Genomic DNA, 25,192 nt, shown 5'->3' with positions numbered 1-25,192 from the left:
CCAGATCCTTGGAAACTGGAGCAACAGATGTTTGTAAGCCACCTCCTTGGGTGCTAGGAACCAAGGTCTCTGCAGCAGAGCCCAGCTGACCTGTCTCCCCAGCCCTCCGGGCTCAGATGCATTAGCTGTAATTAATTTTCCATCTTCAAGGGCCAGCATCTGTCATGCTTACAGTCCAGCTACAACCTGTCTCTGTGCACTGACCACCAGTTTACAGTGTGGATGGTCAGTGCCAAGCTGAACAGCATGTTCAGGTCAAGTCAGAACATTTAGACAAATAGATTACATGAGATGTTATTCGATTAAAATTTGATAGCACTTAATTTTCCTTTATACTTCATTTATGATTTTCTTACAAGCATTTTTTGTGGGGGGGATTTATTTATTTTTCTGTCCTTGATCTTTTATTAATTAATTTTTATTTTTGTTGGTACTGGGTGTTGTGTTTTATAAAAAGAAGAAGGGATATGTTTGGTGGCCACACGGTATGGTGTGGGGGAAGAGGATGCCTCTGCCTCCCCCCCAGGTACCAAAAGCACAGCAATATAGTATAGAATAGAGTTTAATAGAGTTTATTTAGGGCTTGTGGAGGGAGTTGACAGGGTAGTAGAGACAGAGACAGAGAAAGGGAGGAGGGAGGGAGGGAGGGAATGGAGGGAAGGAGAGAGAGGAGGGAGGGGAATGGGGAGAGAGAGGGTAAGGAGCAGGTGCAAGAGGAGAAGAGAAGGGAGCAAAGAGTGAGGAGGGGGCAAGCAGCCCCTTTTATAGTGAGTCAGACACACCTGCTGTTGCCAGGTAACTGTGGGGCGGAGCCTACATGAAATGCCAACACTGGGATTCAAACCCAAAGCCTTAGATATTCTGGCCAGGTTTTCTACTACAAAGCTACACCCCCATCCCGTTTGAACCTTTTTTCTTATACACTCTAAAACTTTATTTTGCCAATTACAACCTGTGCTGTTTCCCGCTTCAGGCCCTTTTCATTTGTAATAATTTATTCTCCTGCATTTTCTTCCTCCACTTCTCTGACAGGGTGTGTGTGTGTGAGTGCTCAGCCTGCCAGGGTTAGCCTGAGCTCACAGGAATGTGAGTCTGTGAGTGTTCAGCCTGCCAGGGTTAGCCTGAGCCCACAGGAGTGTGAGTCTGTGAGTGCTCAGCCTGCCAGGGTTAGCCTGAGCTCACAGGAGTGTGAGTCTGTGAGTGCTCAGCCTGCCAGGGTTAGCCTGAGCTCACAGGAGTGTGAGTCTGTGAGTGTTCAGCCTGCCAGGGTTAGCCTGAGCTCACAGGAATGTGAGTCTGTGAGTGTTCAGCCTGCCAGGGTTAGGCTGATACTTCTTTTCAGGCCCTTGATACTTGTTGTGTTTTTAAGTTACACTTATTCATATGCAAATAGTAATATCGGAGTAATAAAGATAAAGCCATCCTTGAGTTTGTCTTTCTTAGTCTCTTCACTTTATAGAACAGGAAACCGAGCACATAGAACATTTGTTTGTGGACAAAACTAATGTCCTAAAGTAGAATTAAAATGAAAGGGCTTGTTTATTTGCTTACTTTCTCAGTTTTGATCTCTGTCATGGTGCCTCAATCCTGAGTCATGCAGATTAGAGACATGAACATTATGTTATTGGTGTTGTTTCTCAGCAAGTTAGTGGCAGTCCTGTGGGAAGACTCATGTTTTCTTTACTGGTTCCATTTGTTGGCTTAAATCTACATTGAAAGAGGGCTGGCAATATGGCTTAGCAGATAAAGCACTTGCCACCAAGCCTCACAACCTGAGTTTGATTCCTGTAACCCTCAGGGTGGAAGGAGAAAACCTGGTCTTCCAAGTTGTCCTCTGGCCCTTCTGACCATGTGTGTGTGTGTGTGTGTGTGTGTGTGTGTGTGTGTGTGTGTGTGTGTATAGTAAAGGTTCATAAATAAATCAAACAAAGACACAGAATGAAATAGTTTGAGCATGAATGTCTGTTACTGCAGTCCTCTTTAAGGTACTCAAGTTAGCGGCCACTCATACAGTATCTTAATTAGAAGCTCTGTTAATAATTTCACTAATAAATAAAGCTTCTTTTGAGAGTGCTTTATTTGCCTTTACAAATTTTAAGTTTAGGGAGGCATGAACCATAGTTAATAGTGCCCTGGGGTATTCACAGGCGTGCCAGGGACACACTGCATGTACTTAGGATGTTAGGTATGGTTACAGATCAGAGTAGAACACTATGTGTGAATGGGTTGTGGGTATAGCTCATTGGTAGTGCTGTGCTTAACATCCGTGAGTCCCTGGGTTCCGTACCTAGCAGCTCTCATCCCCAATAGCATGAGGACGTAGGCAGGTTTAAACATACTGTCTTTGTTCATGTCATGCTCATGCAATGGCATTAAAATACCAGATGCAGAATTCAGGTTGCATGCATGCACTATTCAGAAATGCTTTTTATACTTAGTTTTCAAAAATGTCAGAAATCCATAAATTGTGACATTTAATATTATTTATCTTTTGTTGAGACATATCTGCTCCTTTCAGTTTCCCTTTGGTGAATTTAACAAAGAAATTGAGTATCTCTACCTCCAGGTGAGGTTGTACTTAATGATAGGCAGCCACTGGGCAGAAACTGCCTGTTTCATCGACAGACAAATATTGTCCAGAAAGGGACACATTATGCAGAATAGTCGACAGATAATCTTTGCTGAGCCAAAATTATCAGCCCTTCAAGATTTCTGCATTTCAAAGTCTGTCAGTGATTCTGAGCCAGAAGGCTGAAGACTTACTCTCACATGTTGCTAACAGGGGACTGCTATGGAGATCTGTTTCTTCAACCTCTCTCAGCTCTGGAAGCTGTGTTAGGTTTCCTGTGTTTTTAGACATTTGACCATTCTCAGATTTCTGGCAGACTTGAAGACTAATTTGGTTTTATAGCCTACCCAAGCTAATTAACTCTGAGAAGACAGTCATTTAGAATATTTTCAAGTGGTAATAGTTGTACACAGCTTACATTTTAAGGTAAAGTTTTCTGGTTTTTATTTTTTTAGTAAACAAAAAGGGTGACATGTAGATTTATGTTAAGGCAATACATGATTGGACAGTGGAGAGACAGGCGGAGGAGGAAGTTCGAGGAGCGGAAGTAGAGGAGGAGTAGGAGGAGAAGGGGGAGAAAATGAAGATGGAGCTTGAGAAGGGTGATCTGGATCCAGGTGGACTTCATTGGTGTTAGGTAGCTATGAATATTTTTAAGGGTTTCCGTAGGTCTTTTTATGTCATATAGAAGCGCAGTTTGTATCTTTGTTCATTGGATATAATCTTATTATGTAGAGGTTTTGTGGATTGAGAATTTAATATATAAACCTACATGAAAAACCAATCAGGCTTTAGAGTCATGTTTATGCCGGGCGGTGGAAGAAAGAAAACACCAGGGTGGTCATATCCACTTGGGACAGAAGCAACAGGGTGGGCGGAGGAACTGCCTGGGACATGAATCCCCTGGAGAGGACAGCTTGTAGCAGGAGTGATGGAGTTCTAGCATTCGGCTCCATACTAGAGCAGCGTCTGCAGTGCGAGACCGCCAGGGGAGGGGGCGATAAAGAGATAAGCCAGCCTTTAAATATTTACTGCAACAGGATTCAGCTTGTTGTCCCATATGGGAATGTTCTAAGACAAACCAGAAGTTAGAATTTGTAATTAGAATTCTTATGGCCTCTAAATAACATGGCAGCTGTTTGTAATTAAATTAAAAATTTGTTTAGTGCTATTAGTCTTTTTTAATTATCTAAATCTCTGCAATGAGTCCAGCTACTTGCCTATCTAGAAAGACAAAACACGTAAAATGTATAAAATGGAAAAATTGATTGATTGATTTGGGCCCAAACTGAGCCGAGATTCTTTCCCAGTCTGCCTTTATCTTCCGTTGCATGACCAGCAAGTGTAGATAGAGTAAAAGCCAGAAGTGTGCACATAAGGTTCAGCCTTAAGCCTCCACTGATGAGCTCAGGGTGATGCCAGAGCTTCAGGGTGGGATGGGGTAGGGATGGGGGCATTTGCCATCTTGTCCCAGAGCTGTTCCGTGAAAGGAACTACTTGGAGAAAAACGATATTCTGTGTTGGAGACAACAAAATCCTCATATTAAGGGCTGACTAAGCCCTAGTGTCACTTCCACATTATCGTGGCATGTAAGGTGATGGCCTGGAACCCTGTGTAGGTCCATTTTCAGAACTGGAGTGCCTCTTTCTTACTGTGCATACCTCCCCCAGGGATAGTTTCTCACTAGACGTATATGAGTGGGAGATGCTCCTGTTAAAGTGCAGCGTATTTGATGAAGCAGGTTGAGCGTGGAGACGTTTGAACATGACTTTCCTTGTCTTCATTTTAAAGAATTCAGAAGGAGCTTGCGGAAATCACGCTGGACCCCCCGCCCAACTGTAGGTAAGTACCCCGGTTTCATTTACTTGTGTATTTTGTAGACGATACATTCGATGAAAGAGTGAAAACAGCTTCGTGGCTGGGACTCGAGGAACCAGAGCACAGGGTAGTAATTGGCTGTTCACAGAAACCGCATGTAGCTGGAGTGACTGTTGGAGTGACACTGCCCACTGCGGGGCCGCGCCCTCATGGTGTGTCGGGGTTATATATAATTCTGTCTCACAAGAAGAGGTGATTGTTTTGGCTTTAAATGGTATCGTTAATGTTATAGACCAAAAATCTGACTTAAATATTTGCCATGTGATCGTTGCTCAGTTGTTGGGCATTGATTCTCAAAAGCACCAACGTTTCCTGGGGCTTTTCATGCTTTACACCTTATCCTTGGTTGTTGGTTGTGGCTGAGTCAGGATGGACAGTCTGAGGTGGGAGTACCAAACATCTTCTCCCTGTGACTGCATCTCCCCTGTTTTTCTGGTCAGTGTTTCTCTGGAGGAAATAAAAGTATTTGCCCAGAAGTGATTAGTAATAATGTCCTGCCCGTGCTGCTCTCTGGCCAGCGTGATAACTGGATAATGGCTGTTGGGCTATTTTAAGGTCTTTATTTTTGTTTTGTCGTGGGGTCAGTGTTGGAACCAAGCCAGCATGGAGTTTCCTTGCTTTAAGTTGATAGTCTCAAGCATCCAAGGGGAGAGGGCAGATTGAAAAAAATGATAGTGTTTCCTACAGTGAATGCCATTGGATTTATTTAGAGCGATTCTGATTTTGTTGGCCTTGTTTTCCCGTGAAAACGAACCTTTTGCAGATGGTCACACAGATATGTGGTTTGCTGGTGACTTATCTTGGGACAGGAAGGAAAAGTTCTGATGAGGACTCTGTATGCAGTGAATCTGTTTGTTTTCTTATGAGCATCATGTATGGTACACAGACTTACAGGGGTAATGTTAAGACTATACCCTTGAATATGTTTGTCAAGACCATTTCATGTCGGAATCTGTCATGCTTGAGACTCAGGGTACAGTGGCCTCAGGTGACTGAGATTTACTTGGGGAAAATTAGATTTTTAATAATTCATTTTCCCCCTAGGATGCCATTTGCTTTAATAGTGTTACTTTTAAAAGCAACTTGTTGGTAAATGTATGAACTTCATATATATTTACTTGAATTATCATGTATAAATCTGTCCATCTCTATTCCTTTTCTTTTCTGTTTTTCTTTTTTTAAAAAGAATCAACAAGTAACTCAATCACTGGGCGCAGCAACTATCATCCTAATTTGTAAGCCATTCTAAGATTAATCCTCTGTTAGTAATCCCAACAGATTCGCCACCTGAGTGGGGGTAGGGAAGTTGGGGGGTCCCCTAACTACACTCTGGCCTCCACCTTTTCCCCCATCCAAAAGCAAGTCCTCTTTCCTGCCCCCCACGTCCAATCTCCGACCGGAAGTCCCGCCTACTTCTCGCCCAGTGATTGGTTCCTAGAAATCTTTATTCATAGGGGAAGGTTCATAGGAAGTCAACTATGTGATTCAGCCTTTGTCCCAGGCAGCCATTCTTGGGGAAGCCGACTTAGCATCAAAATACAAATAGCACCAGGAATGTCCACAGCACTTCCCACTTTCTGCCCAATTAAAAGGTTCTTTTCTCTCAAATATAAGTTGAGCACAACTATCACCATTCTGTAATTTACAGAGTACCACATATACCTGACACCCAGTCCATCATTTGTCAGTTAAATAGAACACTGTGTTATCTATCCCAATTTAAGAAAGGCTTAGAAGCCATACGTTATGTCCTGGTTAGCTTGTATACTATCTGAAAACTATCCTCTTAATATATTCTCTCAATGCTAAAGAGCCTGGGTTGGCTATGAGACTATAACTAGTCTTTCAACCCCAGCAGAAATCCAAGAACAACCAATATTATCTGAAAATACAGGGAGCCTAGCACAGCTTCCAGAACTGAGACAAACTGTAGAGACAGCTGCCTCCCTATACAGCCCCTGTATTGTTAGGAAGCTGGAGCATCTGTCTTCAGCCTTCTGGCCCAGGAAACCTGACAGACCTTAGTGAAACAGGAATGACTAAGGACTAGCTTATTCTGTCTCTGCAGAACTAAGTAGTCCTAACCTGTAATTTGTGTCCTCTCATGAACAGTACAGGTCTCTAGGAGAAATAGGTAATTTGTGCCCAGTGGCTACCTCGCCACAGTGTACCTCACCTGGAGGTGGAGATGCTCAGCTGCTTCTTTGAATCCACAGATGGGGAGGTGTTGGGAGCATCTGTGTCTCAACAAGTGAATAAATAACTTCAACTGTCACATTCTGTGGATTTTTGACATTTTTGAAAACACTGGAAAGTAACTGGATTGTTGTCTGTTAACTACTCTCAGCTATTTCTAATAGAAATATCTTGCAAACATCCTAGTAATTAACTCAAAGCCACGAATTTGCTATCCGGCCCTTTTCCCATATGCTTAACCATCTCAGATCAGTTTGTAATGGCATTTATAGAAGGACTGGGTCTAAGCCTTGTATTTAAAATTTTTTGTAACAATAGAGAACATTTATTTCAATAAAAACCCTGATTCTGCATTAAAACAAATTCTGTACCAATGTGAGAAAATATAATGTGAACTTAGTAACATTGAAGAGGATTTCTACTAAATAAGATTATGGCTCCACAACCAATTCTAGATACTTCCTCCCTGTTAACTTATGACCATTTCTAAATTCCCCAGAAAGACAACCTTAAACAACTACCTACAGCCCCCCAAATTTAGGGAGCCAGTGTGGTGACTCTACATAACTACTTCCAGCTGTAGATGGGGATCGGATCTATCTGTAGGGAAAATGGGGGAGTTGTTTGGCCACACCACCGATTGTTGTCTCTGATGTTTGTCCTGACTGGATCCGGCTGAAAGCCTCTGAGATCCGGAGTTCAAGCAGGTCATTTCAGCATGTCTGGATCTCCCCAAAGCTATGCATTCTGTAATGTTACAAGTCTCAAAACAAAGAAGTATTATCAAGATAACTGTGTGGGTTGTATCAGTCTGTGCAGGGTGTACAGACTGGTTAGGATGAAATTCTGTTCCTTTGCTGTTTTCTTTTCTTGAATCTCGTTCTTCTGGGGGGTCTCCCTCTATCAAATCTGATCCACATAACTCTTGAAGATGTCCAGAGCCTAATCAACTTTTCTAAATATACAAAGACAAAACCTTTCTCCCAAATCAGTATGTCCTTGAGCCAGTAGCCAGAAAAACCTTTAGCTTGACCTCTCTCCCAGAGGAATAATAATACCACAAACTCAGAAGCACAGCCACTTTGAAAATTAAAATAATCCTAAACAAATGAAGTAAATGTATGAGCCATCATTTAATTAATCAATCAATTATTAATTAATTAATTATTTGTGGCCCTGGACATGGAACTTGGGGCCAGCTCCTTCCGGTGACATATGTCCCCACTCACTGGGTTGTTTGCTTGTTTGGTTGGTTTTTAGTTTTGATTTGAGACAGAATCTCATGTAGTATCCACGGGCCTTTGAACTCTTCCTCAGCCTCCTGAGCACTGGACTCACAGGCTTGTTCCACTGTGCTCGGCGTCCCCAAATACAGTTCACTGAAAATGTGGTTCACACCTTTAAAAAGAATGGTCTACCGACTAAGGAGCTAACTTACAATAATATAGCAAGTCAGTGCTGCCTGTGAGCAGCAAGGCCAGAGTCCCTCTCTGAATCTGAATCCAGCTCTCATTTCTGAAGAACTCTCTGTTCATTGTCTCCTACAGAGCAGCTACAAGGGCTTGTCCTTTGGTTCCACGGACAGTTTATAGTCAGTTCTCACAGAGGGTGGGAGACAGGATGCCCGAGGGTCTTCTGGTTCTGATGACCCTTAGGGAAGGGACATTTTTTCTATGGCTGTCTGGCTGTGGGTAGGAGTGTCACATTTTACGGAAAACTATGGTAGAATCCCATTTTCTGAGACACTAGCAGACAGTACACAGCTCTGTCTGTCTGTCTTTCTTGCAGGCTAGCTATGGGGGCTCTGAGTTCTGATGCTCCTCTTAGAGTGATGTCTAGGTAAGAAACACTGGAAATCATGTCAAAGGAAGAAATAGATGTTTTAAGGATCATGTGATCCTTGAGTGAAATATTTATTTTTCCCAAACTACATATTCAGTGAAGACAGTCATGTTTATGTAAGCCGTTTCTGGGGATGATGTCTCGTATACTGTTGGCTCACTCCAGCCGACCCTATAGGTTTTGAATGAACCTAAACCTTGTCTTTTGGTAATTAGGATGAAATACAGTATTGAACATGTAATCTCCCACGGAGCTCTCAAATAGTTACTTAAAAGAGCCTCCGCAAATAATTTAACAGACTAAATTATCTCATGTAGGAAGTACATATTACACACATTAAGGTTTTATTTGTATGTTGTATTCTTGAGAACGGTAAAAAAGCGTGTTTTTAAAGAAAAAGCTGAAGGTAGTTCTGTCTAAATTACATTTTAAAGTATAAATGTTTCAAAATCACTAACTTTATGATATAGCTAAGAAAAAAGTCTCTGCTGTAGAATCTGTCCATGGGATTATGGCTAGAGAAAAATTATCCGTCCTTTTTGAATTAAAATTTGGATATGGTTTAAGATTAAAGTTCAACTCCAGTTTCTCTGGTTGTCCAATACCATTTGTTAAGGAGGGCTTTCCTGTTGAATTCTCTGGTTTTCTCTGCCTCTCTCATTGTTTTCTAAGTTGGTGGATAAATGATCCTGTTATGGTGTTTTCATCCGTGTATGCCATTATACTCTGTTCTGATGTGCCCTGGCCTGCTCTCCCTTCCCGTGACCCCTGCCCTCCCATGGACTCCTTTTCTCTCCCTAAATCCTCCCTCCTGCTTTCAACCACATAGATTACTTTATTCTCTCTACAAGATGTTTCCTCACTCCCTTTAGGATCCCCTCTTTTTTGTTTCATGGCCTACATGCATGCATTTACATACATACGTACAAATGCACACACACAAGCAGATATACACATAACTCTAAGCCTGTGTTCTACATGTGAAAGAACACATGGTCTTTATCTGAGTCTGCCCATTTTTTTTTTGACATAATAATTTCCAGTTCTATGCATTTCCCTGCAGATGTTATGATTTCATTTTTCTTTACAGCCAAATAAAATTCCACTGTGCAAAATGTGCCACGCTTTCGTTATCGATCTGTTGATGGACATGTAAGCTGTTTCTTCCTGGCTGTTGTGAATAGAGCAGCAGTGTGTCAGATGTGCATGTCCTGCTCGGGTGTGTTGACTTTAGAGTCCTTTGGTTATACTCATGTGGCACAGCTGGGTTGTATGCTACAGTGATAGCTGTAAGTTTTTGAGGACTCTTCATACTGATATACCATAGTGGCTACGCCAGCTTACCTATCCACCATATACTCTCTGGCATTTGCTTTCATGGTATTGGCCATTCTTCCTAGAGTGACACTGGCTCTCATAGAAGTTTTAATTTACATTTCCTTAATGGCTAAGTGTATTGAACACCTTTTTACAATCGTTTATTGGCCATTTTACCTCTTCTTTTGAGAACTATGTTTTCATCATATTAGCCTGTTTATGAATCACATGATTTATTGTTTAATTTTTGCTGTTCTTTATATATGTGTGTTCTAATATTAACCCTATGTCTGCTGTGTAGTTCGAAGATTTTTTTCTCATTTTATAGGCCATTTTTTTACCCTAAACACAAATTCCTTTCTACTCCCATTTGCCAACCGTTGGGGTTATTTCCTGTGCTTCTAGTGAATTATCTTAACACCCTTGTTGGAAATCTTGGGGCTGTAAATATGAAAATTTATTACTGAACTCTCTGTTCTTTCTTGTATATACAGTGCACGTGTATGTGTGTGTGTGTGTGTGTGTGTGTGTGGTTTCTTATGCCAGTAATGCACAATCTTTGTAGTTAGTATGTCTTTGTAGTAATCTTGAACCAGAATGGGTCCATCCTCCGGCTAGTTTGCTTCCTGCCCCATTAGTTCAGATGTTCTCACTTATCTTCTGTGACAACTGGTTAGAAGCTCTTACTGTGTTACTGTGCTGATGAAGGGCCTGGCTTAATGGAAGAAGAGTATTTTCTAGATCTAGTTACTGAAACAGTATGAAAGGAGGTATGGTGTGTGTGTGTGTGTGTGTGTGTGTGTGTGTGTGTGTGTGTGTGTGTGTGCATGCATACAAGTATGCATTATATGTATGTTTATGATGTATTATATGTTTATGTGTATGCATGACTGGGTATGTGTATGTTTTTTGAAACCATATTGTAGAACAGGTAATCTTGAGATGTAAGGAAGACACTGTACCTGTCTGGTGTCATCTCTAGGAAAAGCATCCAGTTTAGAAGCTCAGTTCTCATAGCTTCTTTCCCTTCTGGTTGTTGTAAGAGCTGAATTAAGTTTGTGGTTGTTGGAGATACATTGTGCATAGTTTGCACTCTTTACTGTTTGGAGCAGAAGTAACTTGGTCAGCATTGCAGAGCTAAAGGAGGTGATTAGATTGAATAAATTCAAGTGGTTTTTTAAAAAAAATAATTAGTTTTTGTTCTTTGGAAGTCTCACACATTTGTCCTGTACCCTCTCCAGCTCCTCCCAGTGCCCCTTCCATGTCTTGCTTCTAGCTTCATGTCCTCTTTTTATTTTATTGTCATTAATTCCCTGAGCTACTGCTGTCCGTAAGTAAGCTCCTGTGTGCACACATCCTCTGAGACAGAAGCAACACACAATGACCACAACACCAACGGAGAGTCGCCCTTCCCACAGCGGATGTCTGTTGCAGGTAGCTCCTCTGACAGGAGTGGCACCCCTTCCCCATTGGGGTGGAGCTTTGACTGTCTTGATCTAGCACACCATGAGGCATACTGTAGCCACACCATGTCCAAAAGCCAGTATTCCCTAACTCCCCTCCCCGGGGCGCTGCTGGCTGTTTGTGCCACCTCCAGAGCCTTGAGGGCTGATGGAGAGGACTGTCCCCAGCTCTGCACTCAGTTCCCTGTGCTCAGTACTGGCCGGCTAGAAAACTACAGTATCCCTGAGGAGCGCAAATCTGTGACTCTAGATACTTAGAGTAGGGCTGGACAGTAGGATCATCTAGAACAATAGTAAGTTCCCATTATCCATTCCGGCCTATGATGGTCCAAGTCAAGGGTTTTAAGTCCTTTAGGACGGTGGTTCTCAACCCCTTTGTGGGTCACATAGCAGGTGTTTACATTATGATTCGTAATAGTAGCAAACTTGGAGTTATGAAGTAGAAATGAAATAATTTCATGGTTGGGGTCCATCATGACAAACTGTATTAAAGGGTCCCAGCATTAAATAGGTTGAGAACCCATGCTTTGGGAGTTTAGGTGTATACTTTATGTTTCTTTACCTTTTATGGTTTTAAAGATGGCCCCTTTGATTGCTGGCAGGAGTGTGTGTATTCTTTTACCTTTCCTTTGAGGGTGATTTTTTATCCACACACAGTCAGCGCATGGCCTTTCAGTGTATGCCTTTTTGCTAGTGGGGCCTCATGGGTACTTATGTGCTGACTCTTACCTCAACATGACAACTGATGGACCATCCCTGTAAGGATGTAACTCCTTTCCTCTCCAAGTTGCCTTTGCCCATGGTTTCTTCCCAGCAACAAAACCTTTGTTGAACCAGACAAATCCAGGAAGCAATACTGTTGCCCTAAAGTCACCAAAAATATTCCTCCTCGCTTCTTCTATTTAAAAATGTTGTTTTCAAATCTTCCTTTATTTGTCTTTTAATCAATATACTGCATACGAAAGGGGCTTAGTGAGCATGGCCGTTGCACATCCTTTGCTTTGCTTTCTCCTGCTTTACGCCCATGTGAGAATGTGCTTGACAGCAGTATTAAGTAATCACACTGGGATTGCAGTCTGTAATGACTGTGGAACATTTTATTATTTAGTGGGCTCACACATATAACTGTACAGTATTATTTCAGGTTTATTGCCTAAGTAGTTTAGATATAAAGTACCATATTACTGTGTAATGTGCAGTATTTTAATTCCCAGAGTGCCCTGTATTTTAAGCTAGCTTGAAAACTGTTTTGTGCATCTAAATTATTTCCTTACAGTGAGTATTATGTTCCCAGTTTCAATTTATTTTTATCAGTTAATCATTAATTTACTCCAAGACAAAGCTTCCTGTTGTCACATTTAATTTTAAGAAGAGTGGAAATTTTGATATTTGCATTTGTTATTAAAACTTTTCTTTCAGATTATTTTTTTAAATATGAATTCACTTAAAACTGTGAACTTGAATAATGAGATAGTTAAGGTTGTGTGTGTGTGTGTGTGTGTGTGTGTGTATGTGTGCACAAGCAGCTGCTTATTCTAGTGCCTGTGCTGGTTAGTTTCTGTCAACTTGACATACAACTAGAGTCAGCTGGGACAGCAGAACTTCAGCTGAGGAGTTGCTTCCGTCAGATTGGCCTGTGGACATTTTCTGATTAATGATTGATCTGAGAGCCTCCCACCCCCATGATCAGTGCCGCTCAGGGCAGGTGGGCCTGCTCTGTAAGAAAGCAAGCTCAGCAGGCCAGCAAGCAATGCACGTCTGTAGTCCTGGCTGTAGTTCCTGCCTCCTCCTATGCTGGTTTTCCTCAATGATGGACTCATAAGTCACATAAACCCTTTCCCCTCCCAGCCTGTGTTTGGAATGAAATCTAAAGAGAACAGTCTCGTTGAACCAGGCACATCTGTGGGCTACAGTCTGTCTGGTGCTCCAGTGCCAGTAGGTGGATGCCATGTGCTCCTAACTGTCTGAAAGCAGAGATGTGATCGTGACTTGAAAGGACCAGAAGAAAAGAACTAATCCTCACGAGAGGGCCTCTGCCTAGGTCTGCACCCCTCCTCCTGAGCCCTGTTGCTGCCTCTTCTTCTGCTGCATGGATTCAGCCGTTTTCTGTGTGTTGCCAACTTGGGTGCGAACTCCTCTGTCATTTCCTGTTTCGGATCTTTGTGTGCCGTTGGTTTTCAGGAGGATGGGAGAGAGGGAAGGGAGCATGGTCCTAAAGCAGGTGTGGAATGCTCCCAGCCTTGCAGGCAGCGATGTGCTCTATTCCCGTTTGATCACTGTGGGAGCCAGTTGAGGTTGATGCTAGTTTTAGACATAGTTCCACAGATGGGACAGTCCCCAGGGCCACCTACCATATGGCAGGCCTAGGCTTTCATCCTTCGTGTCTCTGTCATCTGAGCTTGCTCTGATAGCTGTGCTGTTTCTGTAGAATTGCCATGTTGTGATGCCCTTTCATTAGTAACAGAGCTATGTGGAGTAAGGCCGGAAGCAGAGAGGAACGACCCAGGAGCTGCTTGTAACTGACGAACCAGAGGAAGGTGACAGGTTAAGCTTGGAGCCCTGAAAAGGAAGTGTTGCTTCAGAGCTAGTCCAGGAAAGTGGCTGAACAGTTCACTGCACCAGCAGCTTAGTTTCAGAGTGGGACTCTATTCCTGGTGGATTGGGAGGCTTTTCATCCTTTGAGGTTCTTCTTGGATAAAAGTTTAAAGAAGAAGGCGTAGAGGACTGTAAGTGATAAGCCTCCCGTGCTGAAGTCCAGAACAAACACTTAGCTGCGGCCAGAGCATGGCGTCCGTGTTAGCAGCTGCCAGACTCTTGAATGTCCAAGTCTCTTCCGTGAGCTGCTGCAGTAATGGCCTGTAGACTGTGTGCCCGACTTTGTGTCACTTGCAATGTCAGCATAGTGACAGTGCTCCCTGAGTGGTGGTTGTGCTGTCGTGTTTAGGAAGTAATGACAAGCAAAGGGGCCTTTGCAATGAGAGCAGAAACATCTCACCTCCTGCTTAGTTTCTTAGCTGAATGCTCAGATGCAGGGAGGGAGTGGTCCAGGTCTTCATGCTGTAGTGTTTAGGACGTGAGAAGTCCTGGTGTGGCTGGGTCAGAGGGGTGTGGGGGTGACAGCATTGGTCAAAGGGATGTGTCATGGGTCAAAATGAAGTTGCAAAATGGGTTGGGGCCAAATAAAGCAGCAAAGAGGATTCAGAGCAAGTCCTGAAACCATAGCAGTTTGTGAGGGAACCACAGCAGCTAGCTGTCTTTATTAGGATTGCTGTTACTGTGATGAAACACCATGACTAAAGAGCAAGTTGGGAAGAAAGAGTTTATTTAGCTCACACTTCCACATCATAGTCTATCACTGTAGGAAATCAGGACAGAAACTCAAACAACTGGAACCTGGAGGCAGATGTTGATGCAGAAGCCATGGAGGGGTGCTATTACTGGCTTGCTCCTCATGGCTTTCTCAGCTTGCTGTCGTTTAGACCCAGTACCACCAGCCCAAGGATGGTACCACCCACAGTGGGCAGGGTTCTCCCACTAACTAAGAAAATGCCTTACAGCCAGAGCTTATGGAGGCATTTTCTCAGTTGAGGTTCCTTCCTCTAGCTTTTGTCACTACTAGCAAGCTGGGGATATGAGGGAAGCCAAGGCGGGTTGCATGAGTTTGAGACAGAGGACACAGCTTTTATTGAATACCACCCCCTCAAAATTCTCCATGAATGAGATATTTAAGTAACCAATAAAGCAAAACAGCATTGTTAAGTCCTCATTCTTCTCAGCTGCCTGCTTGCCTTGGCAGGTCAGGAGTGGCTGCTTTCATGGTACCTATTCAAGCAGATTTTGTAATTGGGCTCCGGAGGGAAGCATTCCCATTGGGAAGCAGAACTCTCCATCTGAATCCTGACCAATCAGGCTCAGGAGCCGAAGAATGCTTTTAAGAACTCATAGATCATTTTCCTCCGTAGACTGAGCAGAACTGGTTGGATATATATCATGATTATAGTCTTTTTCTAATAAAGTGTTTTCCCTGTACAGAAATTGTTGCTAGTAGCCTGTCAGTTACATACACATGGCTGGCTCTCATCTCTTCAAAATGAAGTTAAGCTTTTACTTCAAGAGAGAAAGAGCTATTAGGAACATTCTAAGTGCAGGTTAAAATACTGGCTTAGGCATGCTCTTAGATTCTTCCCATAGCCTGTGGAGCAGAGGCTGGAAGCCTTTCTTTACACCGATAGTCAGCTGTGACCTTTTCTCCAGGTAGACTTCAAGGCCTGCCTCAAGTCCCACATCCATTTGGTAATTTCGACTGTGCTCAGGATAGTCACGGCACCTGTCACTGTGAGATAGAGGCAGTGTGGCACAGTGGTGGCTCCTCAAGAGACCAATAGGCTGCTTCTGTATATAACCTGGTCTAGACATGCGACTTCTCAGGACTCGCTTTCTTTGTCTGTAATAGCCCATTGGGTTCCTAGAAGATGATATAAATTAATGTCGGCAGTCTTTTTGTTAATTTTGGCATCTTTAATAAGTTGCAAATGCATGTGTTGTCCGATGAAGGCATGTCATGTATTCATGATCTTAATATAGCATTATGTGTATAAAAGACACTGTTTTCTACTTTATGAGGTAGTGAAAACCTACATGTTTTGCTCTAAGATAAGTATGACATGACCTTTGGTTGTCAACATCTTACCATAAAGGTTTTGCGTTTGCCATCTGTATGGGGACAGCGAACTCACCAGCTGCACCAATGGTAACGAAAGGAGGGTGATTAGAAAATCCATCAGGCAGAATGTACTAGTTTGTCATCTCATTAGCTCACTAGGTTTTCCATGTTTATAAAACTCATTAATTGAGGTTATGTTTATTGTCAGCTGAATTTTTCCCCTGAAATATAATTTTATGTTAATTATACTGTATGATGTATTTGTTTTATCTTTAAAAGTATGTGAGCCATTTTGTTCTAATATTTCTTAAAGTATCAGAGAGTTTTAAAAGATAAGCTTCTATGTAAGAAAATACGCACATTCACAAACTATGTCCTTAGTTTATTTGTTGGTATGTCTTGAGAAGGAAAGCTTTAAGTTAATTTTTAACCTCTTAGACACTTTCCAAGTGGGAAAAGATTTAATATTTTTTTAAAAAAGTCTTCCAGTTTATTCTTTGAGGACATAGCTCAGTGACCATCACAATAGTCTGTATTCCTGGGTAGCCTGACATTTTTGTTGCTGTGGAGACGGGGAGTGTGGAAAAGGATCTCAAATTTTCTTGTTGCACTTGCAGGAGCTTATTTGAAATAGAGAAAGATATCGGGAAGCATAGAGATCTGTGTTACAGAAGTGAAAGAATTCCTTTCATTTAGTTACCAAAAACCTAGCGGGTATTTTCTTTCCTTTGGTGTTAAAAAACTTTGGGCTTTGAGTCAAGATCTGGCATTTGAAGCTCAGCAAGCCTTAGTGCCTGCTTATGTCAATAGTGAGCTAGGGTGATGTGTAGATGGAAGAGTGAACTGCTTATGTCAATAGTGAGCTAGGGTGATGTGTAGATGTAAGAGTGAACTGCTTATGTCAATAGTGAGCTAGGGTGATGTGTAGATGTAAGAGTGAACTGCTTATGTCATAGTGAGCTAGGGTGATGTGTAGATGTAAGAGTGAACTGCTTATGTCATAGTGAGCTAGGGTGATGTGTAGATGTAAGAGTGAACTGATTATGTCATAGTGAGCTAGGGTGATGTGTAGATGTAAGAGTGAACTGCTTATGTCATAGTGAGCTAGGGTGATGTGTAGATGTAAGAGTGAACTGCTTATGTCATAGTGAGCTAGGGTGATGTGTAGATGTAAGAGTGAACTGATTATGTCATAGTGAGCTAGGGTGAGGTAAAGATATAAGAGCAAAGTCTTCAGAGTTTTGGACAGAGCACACATTGTGGTAGCAATAAGAGGAACAATATGGTAAGGGCTAGAATGACCGTGGGGCCTCAGCCGGAACTCTCTTTGGGAAAGCAAGGGTCTTTTAGAAGTCAGTGTGTAGGGTTAATAGAGTGGCTGGGAAAGGGACAATTTTAATAAGGTGGAAAGCAGATCCAGTGCCTTTTACAAGATGAAGTGTTCTATTTGGGTGCTTTTGTTGAACAACCAAAGTCTATCAAGATCTGAACGTTTATATTTCTTCCTTTAAGATATGTTTTAAATGAGTCTTCAATTTTCTTCTTTCAGCAGTCTTGAGTGTGATGTCTACCTTGTTTGTTTAGGACTGTGTTGTGAATTTCAATAATGATCTGTTCTCTACTAATCAATCAGTCTCGGAGTTACTCAGATACTAAAGTACATAGGTCCCGGTAAAAAGGGACCTCACACTACTATTATTTGAAAACCAAAGGATTCAAACTCATAAAAGTTTCCCCTTTAAAGTGTCTGATTCAGTGTTTACCACTTAAAAGTACTCACAAAAATGTATACATGACATTACTATTACTTTGAAATTATTTAACCACCACATGAAGGAATTTGGTTACCTCTCACTCCAGCCTTCAGTGTATCATCTGGGGGGAGCCCTTCTGCATCTGCCTTCTTTAACTTAGAATGGCAAAGCATTCAGTCTTATGACGAATGCTAAATAGTGAGGTGACAGAGCTGTCTCAGTTAGGTTGGGACCTTCATGAGGAAAAGCTTTATTTCAGCTTACAGCTCCACATCACAGCTGGCCATTGAAAGAAGAAGGTTAGGAACGCAAGCAGGGGCAGGAACCTGGGCACAGGAGTCTGATGTGGAGCTTACTGGCTTGCCCCCACCCCCTGTGGCTTGCCCCCACCCCCTGTGGCTTGCTTGGCCTGCTTTCTCATACTATCCATGACTATCTTCCCAGGGGTGGCACAACCCTCATGAGCTGTGCCCTTCCACATCAATTGTTAATCAAGAAAATACTCCACAGGCCCATCTGATGGAGCATATTTTCAACTGAGTTTCCCTTTTCCTAACGGACTTTAGCTCGGATTACATTGACCCCAAACCAGCCAACACCTGTAAGACGTTTAAGTGAGAGAAGATAGAGAGAGGGGAGGTAGGATGAAGTTTAAATCAGTAAATGCTAAGCATTTGTAAGCATGGCACTGTGCCCAGAGTGCCAGCTGATTAGTAGACTAAGGTCATGCTAGGGACACAGTGTAGCTCATACCTGCCCAAAGTATGGAGGTCCTGGATTCAGTGCCTACCATTGCAAGTGAATGAATGAATAAAAAGCATTATTATTAATAATAGTATGATAATGGCCAGCTAGTGTTTTCTTTGGCTGCTGATGTAGATTTTGAATAGGAAGTGTGGTTCTGTCTCTGTGACACTGAGAGCCGGGCTGTCATGGACTCCTGTTTCAGTCTGCCAGGGTCTCACAAATGGGAGACTCCTCCCCAAGTGACATTCCTAGCCCCTCTTTTTTATTTAATTTTGAGGTAGGGTCTTGCTAAGTCTCCAAAGTTGGCCCTGAACTCATTCTGTACGTTACTTGAGCCCCTCATCTCAAAGTCAAGCAAACTATCTGAGATTATAGCTCTCTGCCACCAGATCTGACTCTTTTGTATCTCTTTGAAACTACATGTCTCACTTCTGTTCAGTTTTCAGACACTGAGGGTTTAGGTCACTTGCCCAAGGTGCCAGTGCTATAGAGTCGATTAGTAAATTTTGGAAATTCAGGGACTGGAAAATAGGAATTTTAATAGTCTCATGCTAGCTGATCATGTCATTCTTAAGGTTATACAGTGATTTTCTAAACAAGCACTTTGCCTACTGACAGCTCCCTTTCATGAACTGCATGGGGCAAACGTCCCTCAGCCCCTTTGACTTGTCTCTCAGTTTTCATTCTTGAGTGGTGGTTCTTACAGGGCTTATACCTGTGCTCATGAGGTAGCCATTTGAAAGAATCTCTCGTCCCTGTTTGATAAAGACCTTTGTCGGTCAGTGACTCCTAGTTCAGTATTTGTAACTGTTACAGAATCATAACTGCAGGATGCATCCAAAACTGACAAAACATGAAAGCGTGGTGTAGCTGGGAGTGGACGGAGCTGTTATCTGGTCAACCCCTAACTTGGGTTATGTTTGATACATGGCGGCATGTGACTGTTGGCAGTTTGTCTTAGTTACTTCTTTATTGCTGTGAAGAGTCACTGCAAATGAGTGTCTTAACTTGTAGAAGAGTTTATCAGTGCTTAAAGTTATGAAGTTAACAGTCCATGACCGACATGGCAGGGAGCATGGTGTCAGGTAGGCAGGCATGATATGGAAGCAGTAGCGGAGAGCTTACTTCTTATCCACAAACACAAGGCAGAGAGCTAATTGGGAATGTTGAGACTTTGGAAACTTCAAAGCCTACCTCCAGTGGCTCACCTCCTCCAATAAGGCCACACCTCCTAATCCTTCCCAAAGAGTTCTAGTAGCTGGGGGCCAAGCATTCAAATGTATGATCCTATGAGAGTGATTATCATTCAGTCACCACACAGTGTGACTGTATTAACTATCAATATGCTGAGGTTTTTAAAAACCATTCTATCTTTAAAGATGATATTTGTTAAAGGTGAAATTGTTGCCGATTAGCCTTGTACCTGTGGAGCACTACATTCTGAGTCTGCAGAGCTTACTAAATCTACAGTGAACACTGCATTCCAATCCGACAGAATCTGTTGGCATTTTATTTCTAATCATTATAGTTTACCACAGGGGTGACTTGAATCTTTTATATTGTTAAGTAATGATTTAGTCCATTTTCTTCATTTGCTGATACTCATTTTTAATTACTCAGTGAGTGAAATTATTCTGCTAGGATATCTTAAGAGTTCAATGAGGGTTTTACTAGTGCTCTGGGAGTTTTATGGTAGAACATTACATTGATGGACTAAGTGAAAGTTAATAATGGAGATAATGTGTTATATTGATTAGTCGAATAAATGTTAGAAGTCAAGGTTTCATTTTATTGATTAGACTTTATTTTTGTTTAGCTGTCTGTAAAATAAACTATCATCTAAAATTTAGCAACTAAATATAGTTGCCTACTCAGTCCTTCATTTGCATGTCTAGTAATATTTCAGAAGTAAAAACACAAATTGAAATCCCTGTCTTTGTGACCTGTAATCACTTTGTATATTTGGTTAATAGTAATTCTGTCTTTCCAGTTAGGCCAAAGACTTTGGGGTCATTGTGGGCTCACCAGTGATTTGCCCTGAGGATCATCCTGAGGGTGTCATCCACCCACTTGTCAGTGGGCTCTTCCCAGCTTGCCCACCCTGCCTCTCTTTTCAGTCCAACCTTCTGCTGGGTCAGGGCACCTTCAATCTCAGCAGGTCTCCCTGCGCTACCTTCCTCTATACACCCTCGGCACAGCAGCTGGACCAAGGCTTCTGTGGTAAAAGCCAGCAGCTCAGCTGCCCGTCCGTCACTGGCCTACTGACATTATGCCGCTTATTCACCTCCGCACTCTTGGACAGTCGGTCTCTCCTCCTCTGTCCTCTCCTCTGTGTGTCCAAAGGGGCCTTCCCCTGGCTCTTGCCTCCTCTTAGATCGTTTCTTTCCTGAATTGGCGCATGATTTCCCTCACCTCCAGTCTTTAACTGTCACTTCCTTCAGGCCTTCTAGGGTCCCCCAACCTTAGCATGGCTTTCTGTTGTTCCACTCTGAGCTCTGTTTCACTGAGATGTAACACTGGACATTTCTGTCTTGTTCAGTGTTGTTCTCTGTATTCTGGGCTCTCTTTGAGTTAGAGTGTGTTTGGAACACAGCAGACGTTTAATAATCTCCTTTTTGGCATATATTGATAATATAACAAATATTACTAGCATTTATAGAAGACTCTCATCTTTGTCCATACCTCTCAACAGAATTTCTTTTTTCTCTCTGGCAGTGGTAGAGCTCAAACTGGAGTGCCCCACATATTAAGGGTAGATGCTCACACTGTTACACAATAAGACCTTAAGTGATGGCTTTAAAGTTATTTTTAATATAATTATTACTGCCATACAAATAAAGCACGTTTCAGAGTAATGGACTATTGTATAGAACTTTGTTCCTAGTGTAAGTGTAAGTCAGTGATGCCTTTTCATGCTGCATTTTCTAGTAAGGTCATAAGCTTTCCACAGAGCCAGGGTATACATTGAAACAAGGACTGGTGGTTGAGTTTGTGGAAGAGAGGCTTAAATTATCCCTGAAACCTTTGCCCTCGTGAATTATGTGTCTAAGGGATGACAGTTCCCATTGTTTTATAAAAACTGTTAGTATTCTGATGGTCATTTTATATGGTTGAAAGTGTAGAGGATTATGGGTATCAAGTTTTCATACTGAAACATGAAGTTGTACATTCTAACTCACAAGTTCTTCTGATGGAAAAACTTTACGTGTTAGGTTATCACATTGGTTGTATGGGAGTTCTCACCGTACTCTGATTCTTCACCAAAGTCCCTGGTTCTGGTGATGTTCCACAAGTTCTCCCAGATTCTGGGAAAGTGCTGTTAGCTGAGATGCTCCTGTGTCCTGGCCAATCCTCCAGGTCTTTAAAAAAAATTGTACTTTGTGTGTGTGTGTGTATGTGTGTGTGTGTGTGTGTGTGTGTGTGTGTGTGTGTGTGTGTGTGTGAGTTCATGTGCTGTGGAGACTAGAAAGGGAGTCAGTTGTTACAGATGGCTGTGAGCTGCCCAACATGGGTGTTAGGAATGGAATTTGGATTCTCTGTAAGAGTAGCAAGTGCTTTTAGCAGCTGAGCCATCTCTTTAGCACCCCAAACTCCCAGAATCTTGAATATCATCATAACTGCTTCATTTGTAAGTAGTTGATTAAGTAGAAATAGCCTTAAAAAGATTAAGCAACAATTTTAGTCAAAGGACATTGCCCTGATCAGGTGTTTTAGTATATGGAATAGTTTGCCTACCTAATTAATGCCGGTACAATGGAAAGATGATTTTAATGCTGCTAATAAAGTCATTCTCAGTTGAGCACCTTTGTGTCAGATCACAGGTCACACTCTCAGCTTTGATGATGCCAGCAGTTTGGCATAGCAGATGATTTAACCTCATTTTCTCAAAATCAGTCCCACCTCATCCTGGTTTGTCTTACTCTCTCTGCCTCGCTCGGGACATAGGACCGGTCCTCTTGGTGCTGATAGCAGCATGGGTTGCCTTTCCTACATAATCACATGGCCTCACAGGACCGCAGTTGTGTGACCATCGGCCTGGACTGTGAGACTGGGCACTGGACAGACTTGGTGCCCTGAGCCCGATGCCCGGTGGGTGGGTGGGTGGTCTGCATTTTCTGTGTGCCATATTTCCAGTTAGTTTATTGTGTCACAGTCTGACTACAAACAAGGAGCTGTGTATGTATATTCCGTCCTGAGCCTCAGTTTCCCAGTCAGACATCCCCACCATTTTCCCCTAGCCCCTAGATTCTTTCTAGGTTTTACAAATTTTATATTTTATGCTCTGAACTTTCCATAAAGATCAGCATATACTTACTTTAGGATAATGGCTTTACTTAAGAACTTAGTGATTGCTAAGAATAATACTGTTTTATAGTTCAGCTAAAAGTTATCCCACTATTAGTAAGAGCACAATTATTTTGGCATATTTACTGACTTTTTTCCCCAGGCATTAATTAAGCTAATTAAATGTCTGAATAACTTTGTGATACCTAAAACATGTAAGGTGGTTCTCACACAAGTACTATTTCTTTTTCTTAGCCTTTGGGCCTTCATGATGAAATATTTCCACGTTACATTCCTGAAAATATTAAGTCTTTAACAGAAGGCAATGACTTCTGTTTCACCTCAGGTTAGATTGGAGCATGTGAGTTGGCTCTTCACCTGACTTTCCTGAGAGTGTCAGGGAGAAGCTCCAGGGTGTTCCCTGGCCTCCCCACCTGTCCACTTCGCTGGTGTCTCTTTCTTCCACTTGTTTACCATGAGATCAGCGACTCATCTGTAAGATTCCTTTCCCTAGGATGGGCCATTCGAAAGTCTCTGCAGCCCTTACTAGTTCTTTTTCTTTTTTATTAATTAGGAAAAAAAGTGTGTGTGTGTGTGTGTCTGTGTGTGTGTGTGTGTCTGTGTGTGTGTGTGTGTGTGTGTGTGTGTGTAAGAGCATCTTGAGAAAGAGATTTATTTAGTCTAGGCTGATTTTTAGTTGGGATGCTGGTAATACACCAAGCCACTTACTCAGCAAGAATAAATTCTGAAACCAACTTACTCTTATTTTAAAATGTGTTTAAAACAGCAACAAAATGTAGGGGAGATTTTCGAGTCGAAAAGCATTGTGCAGAAGGTTTAATCAGGAAAGACCAGGCAATCTTTAATAATAACATTCCACTGAGTGTTGTCAAATTGGTATTTGCATATAAGATAGATTAGTTATATAGCTTTGTCTGAGTTTAGTGTGTGTAAAACCCTTTCTTTTGGCCCAGGCCTGTCTATGTGGTGGGCTTTCTCTGTATTAACCTCCTCAATAACGAGTTTCACAGTCAAAATGGAAGCTGGCCAACTTTTTTATTGTTAGTGCGGTGATGCAATTAACCAGACAAGCTTTATTTATTAGGGCTGAATCCGAGAGCAATGCCTCAAAGAAGAAAACACAGCTTGGTAAACAGCCACCTGTGTGTGAGAGAGAATGGTGCCTTCTTAGGATGGTGCTAACATTTGTAAATACTTGCTTAGATTTTACAGACGATAGCAGCCAAAATACTTCATTTTAATTGCCATTTTTATTGAAGTGTTGTAAGGAAATAATGGTATCTTGCTGGGGTGAGGGATGATATTGGAGAAGTGTAATACATACTTCTGAAATCTTTTGTGTCCTTTCTATAAGCAGTGTACGGAGATAATGAATACTGTCTGCTTTGCTGAGTCTGCCCGAGGCAGAATGCTGTGCTGCAGTGCTGAACTTGACAAAGGTGTGGAAGCTTGCCCCCGTCCCCGCCCCGTCCCCACTCAGCCTTGTGCACACTGCACATGTGTTAGGTCCTGACTTCACTTAGAGAAAAGTTCTTTTCTTCTTTGTATGTTACTGCACGTAGGAGTTGGGTCGCTTAGGGGTATTTGAACTGGTCACCTTAATGTGATTAATTAGTGTGAATAGTCAGTATGGCTTTGTGAAGTTACTCAGAAAGTTGATCGATTATTTGAAAGATACTAAAATTTCAGTTCTCTTTTCATAAAACCTTGAGGATATAGTAAAATAACAAAACCTTAAGCTCTACAGAATTCTCGTCTGGTAAGGAGAGTCCACAGTTTAGACACAGCTTAGAAAAAGGTGAGAAGGGACATTAAGTTCTCCTTCAATGCTAAACGGTGCTATCTCCCTTATTCATACTCTGTGGCATTCTTATCTGCCACGTTTTACAGCCAAGAGACTGACATTCAGAGAGCTTGTATTGGAGAAGGTCATGGAAGCAAAATTGAGATCCTAACTTGAAATCTCCTTGTTAAGTCACTGTTAGAAGCCAGCAAAGCTGTAATTCCTTTAGAGTTAACAAAACTGGCACAGGGTATTGACGTTCTTAATTAAAACTACACTGAGCACCATAAAGATGTTTTCTTAGGTCTCTGCTGTAGCAGTTCACATAGTAGGGACTTCTGATACTCAAAATAATTACATAAATAATTGATGTCACCAGGATAGCCAGGCAAAGTCTGTCTAATAGTGATAAATTACATTAGAAAAGCATTTTACAGTTTTACAGAACACTTCTTTATCTCCCAGCAGTTTTCCTTAGTTCTGCCAGATAAATGGTTGTGCCCCATTACAGTGGTTGAGGATCAGATCCCACACAAACTGCAGAAGGCTGAAAACAAAAGAGCCCTGAAGGGGATACCACATAAATAAAAGGAAGTCTCTACAAATCTTTATTTTAGCATTTAAAAGAAAATACATACTCATTCCAACAGATTTCACAAGCCTTGTGACCCAGT

The 25,192-nt window shown here is 42.0% G+C and overlaps 1 protein-coding gene across 1 annotated transcript in view; it reads left to right on the top strand.

Annotated features, from left to right (window-relative positions):
- Positions 1 to 25,192, top strand: part of LOC308427799 (ubiquitin-conjugating enzyme E2 E2) — a 242,290-nt gene that overhangs the window by 12,905 nt on the left and 204,193 nt on the right. The window contains exon 3 of the mRNA XM_080926017.1: positions 4,362 to 4,412. Within this exon, the coding sequence (XP_080782143.1) occupies positions 4,362 to 4,412 (51 nt within the window). The remainder of the gene's footprint in view (positions 1 to 4,361; positions 4,413 to 25,192) is intronic.

Source organism: Micromys minutus (genome assembly GCF_963924665.1).
Source record: "Micromys minutus genome assembly, chromosome: 12".
Classification (NCBI taxonomy): domain Eukaryota; kingdom Metazoa; phylum Chordata; class Mammalia; order Rodentia; family Muridae; genus Micromys; species Micromys minutus.
This window is presented reverse-complemented; position numbering and strand designations above follow the sequence as displayed.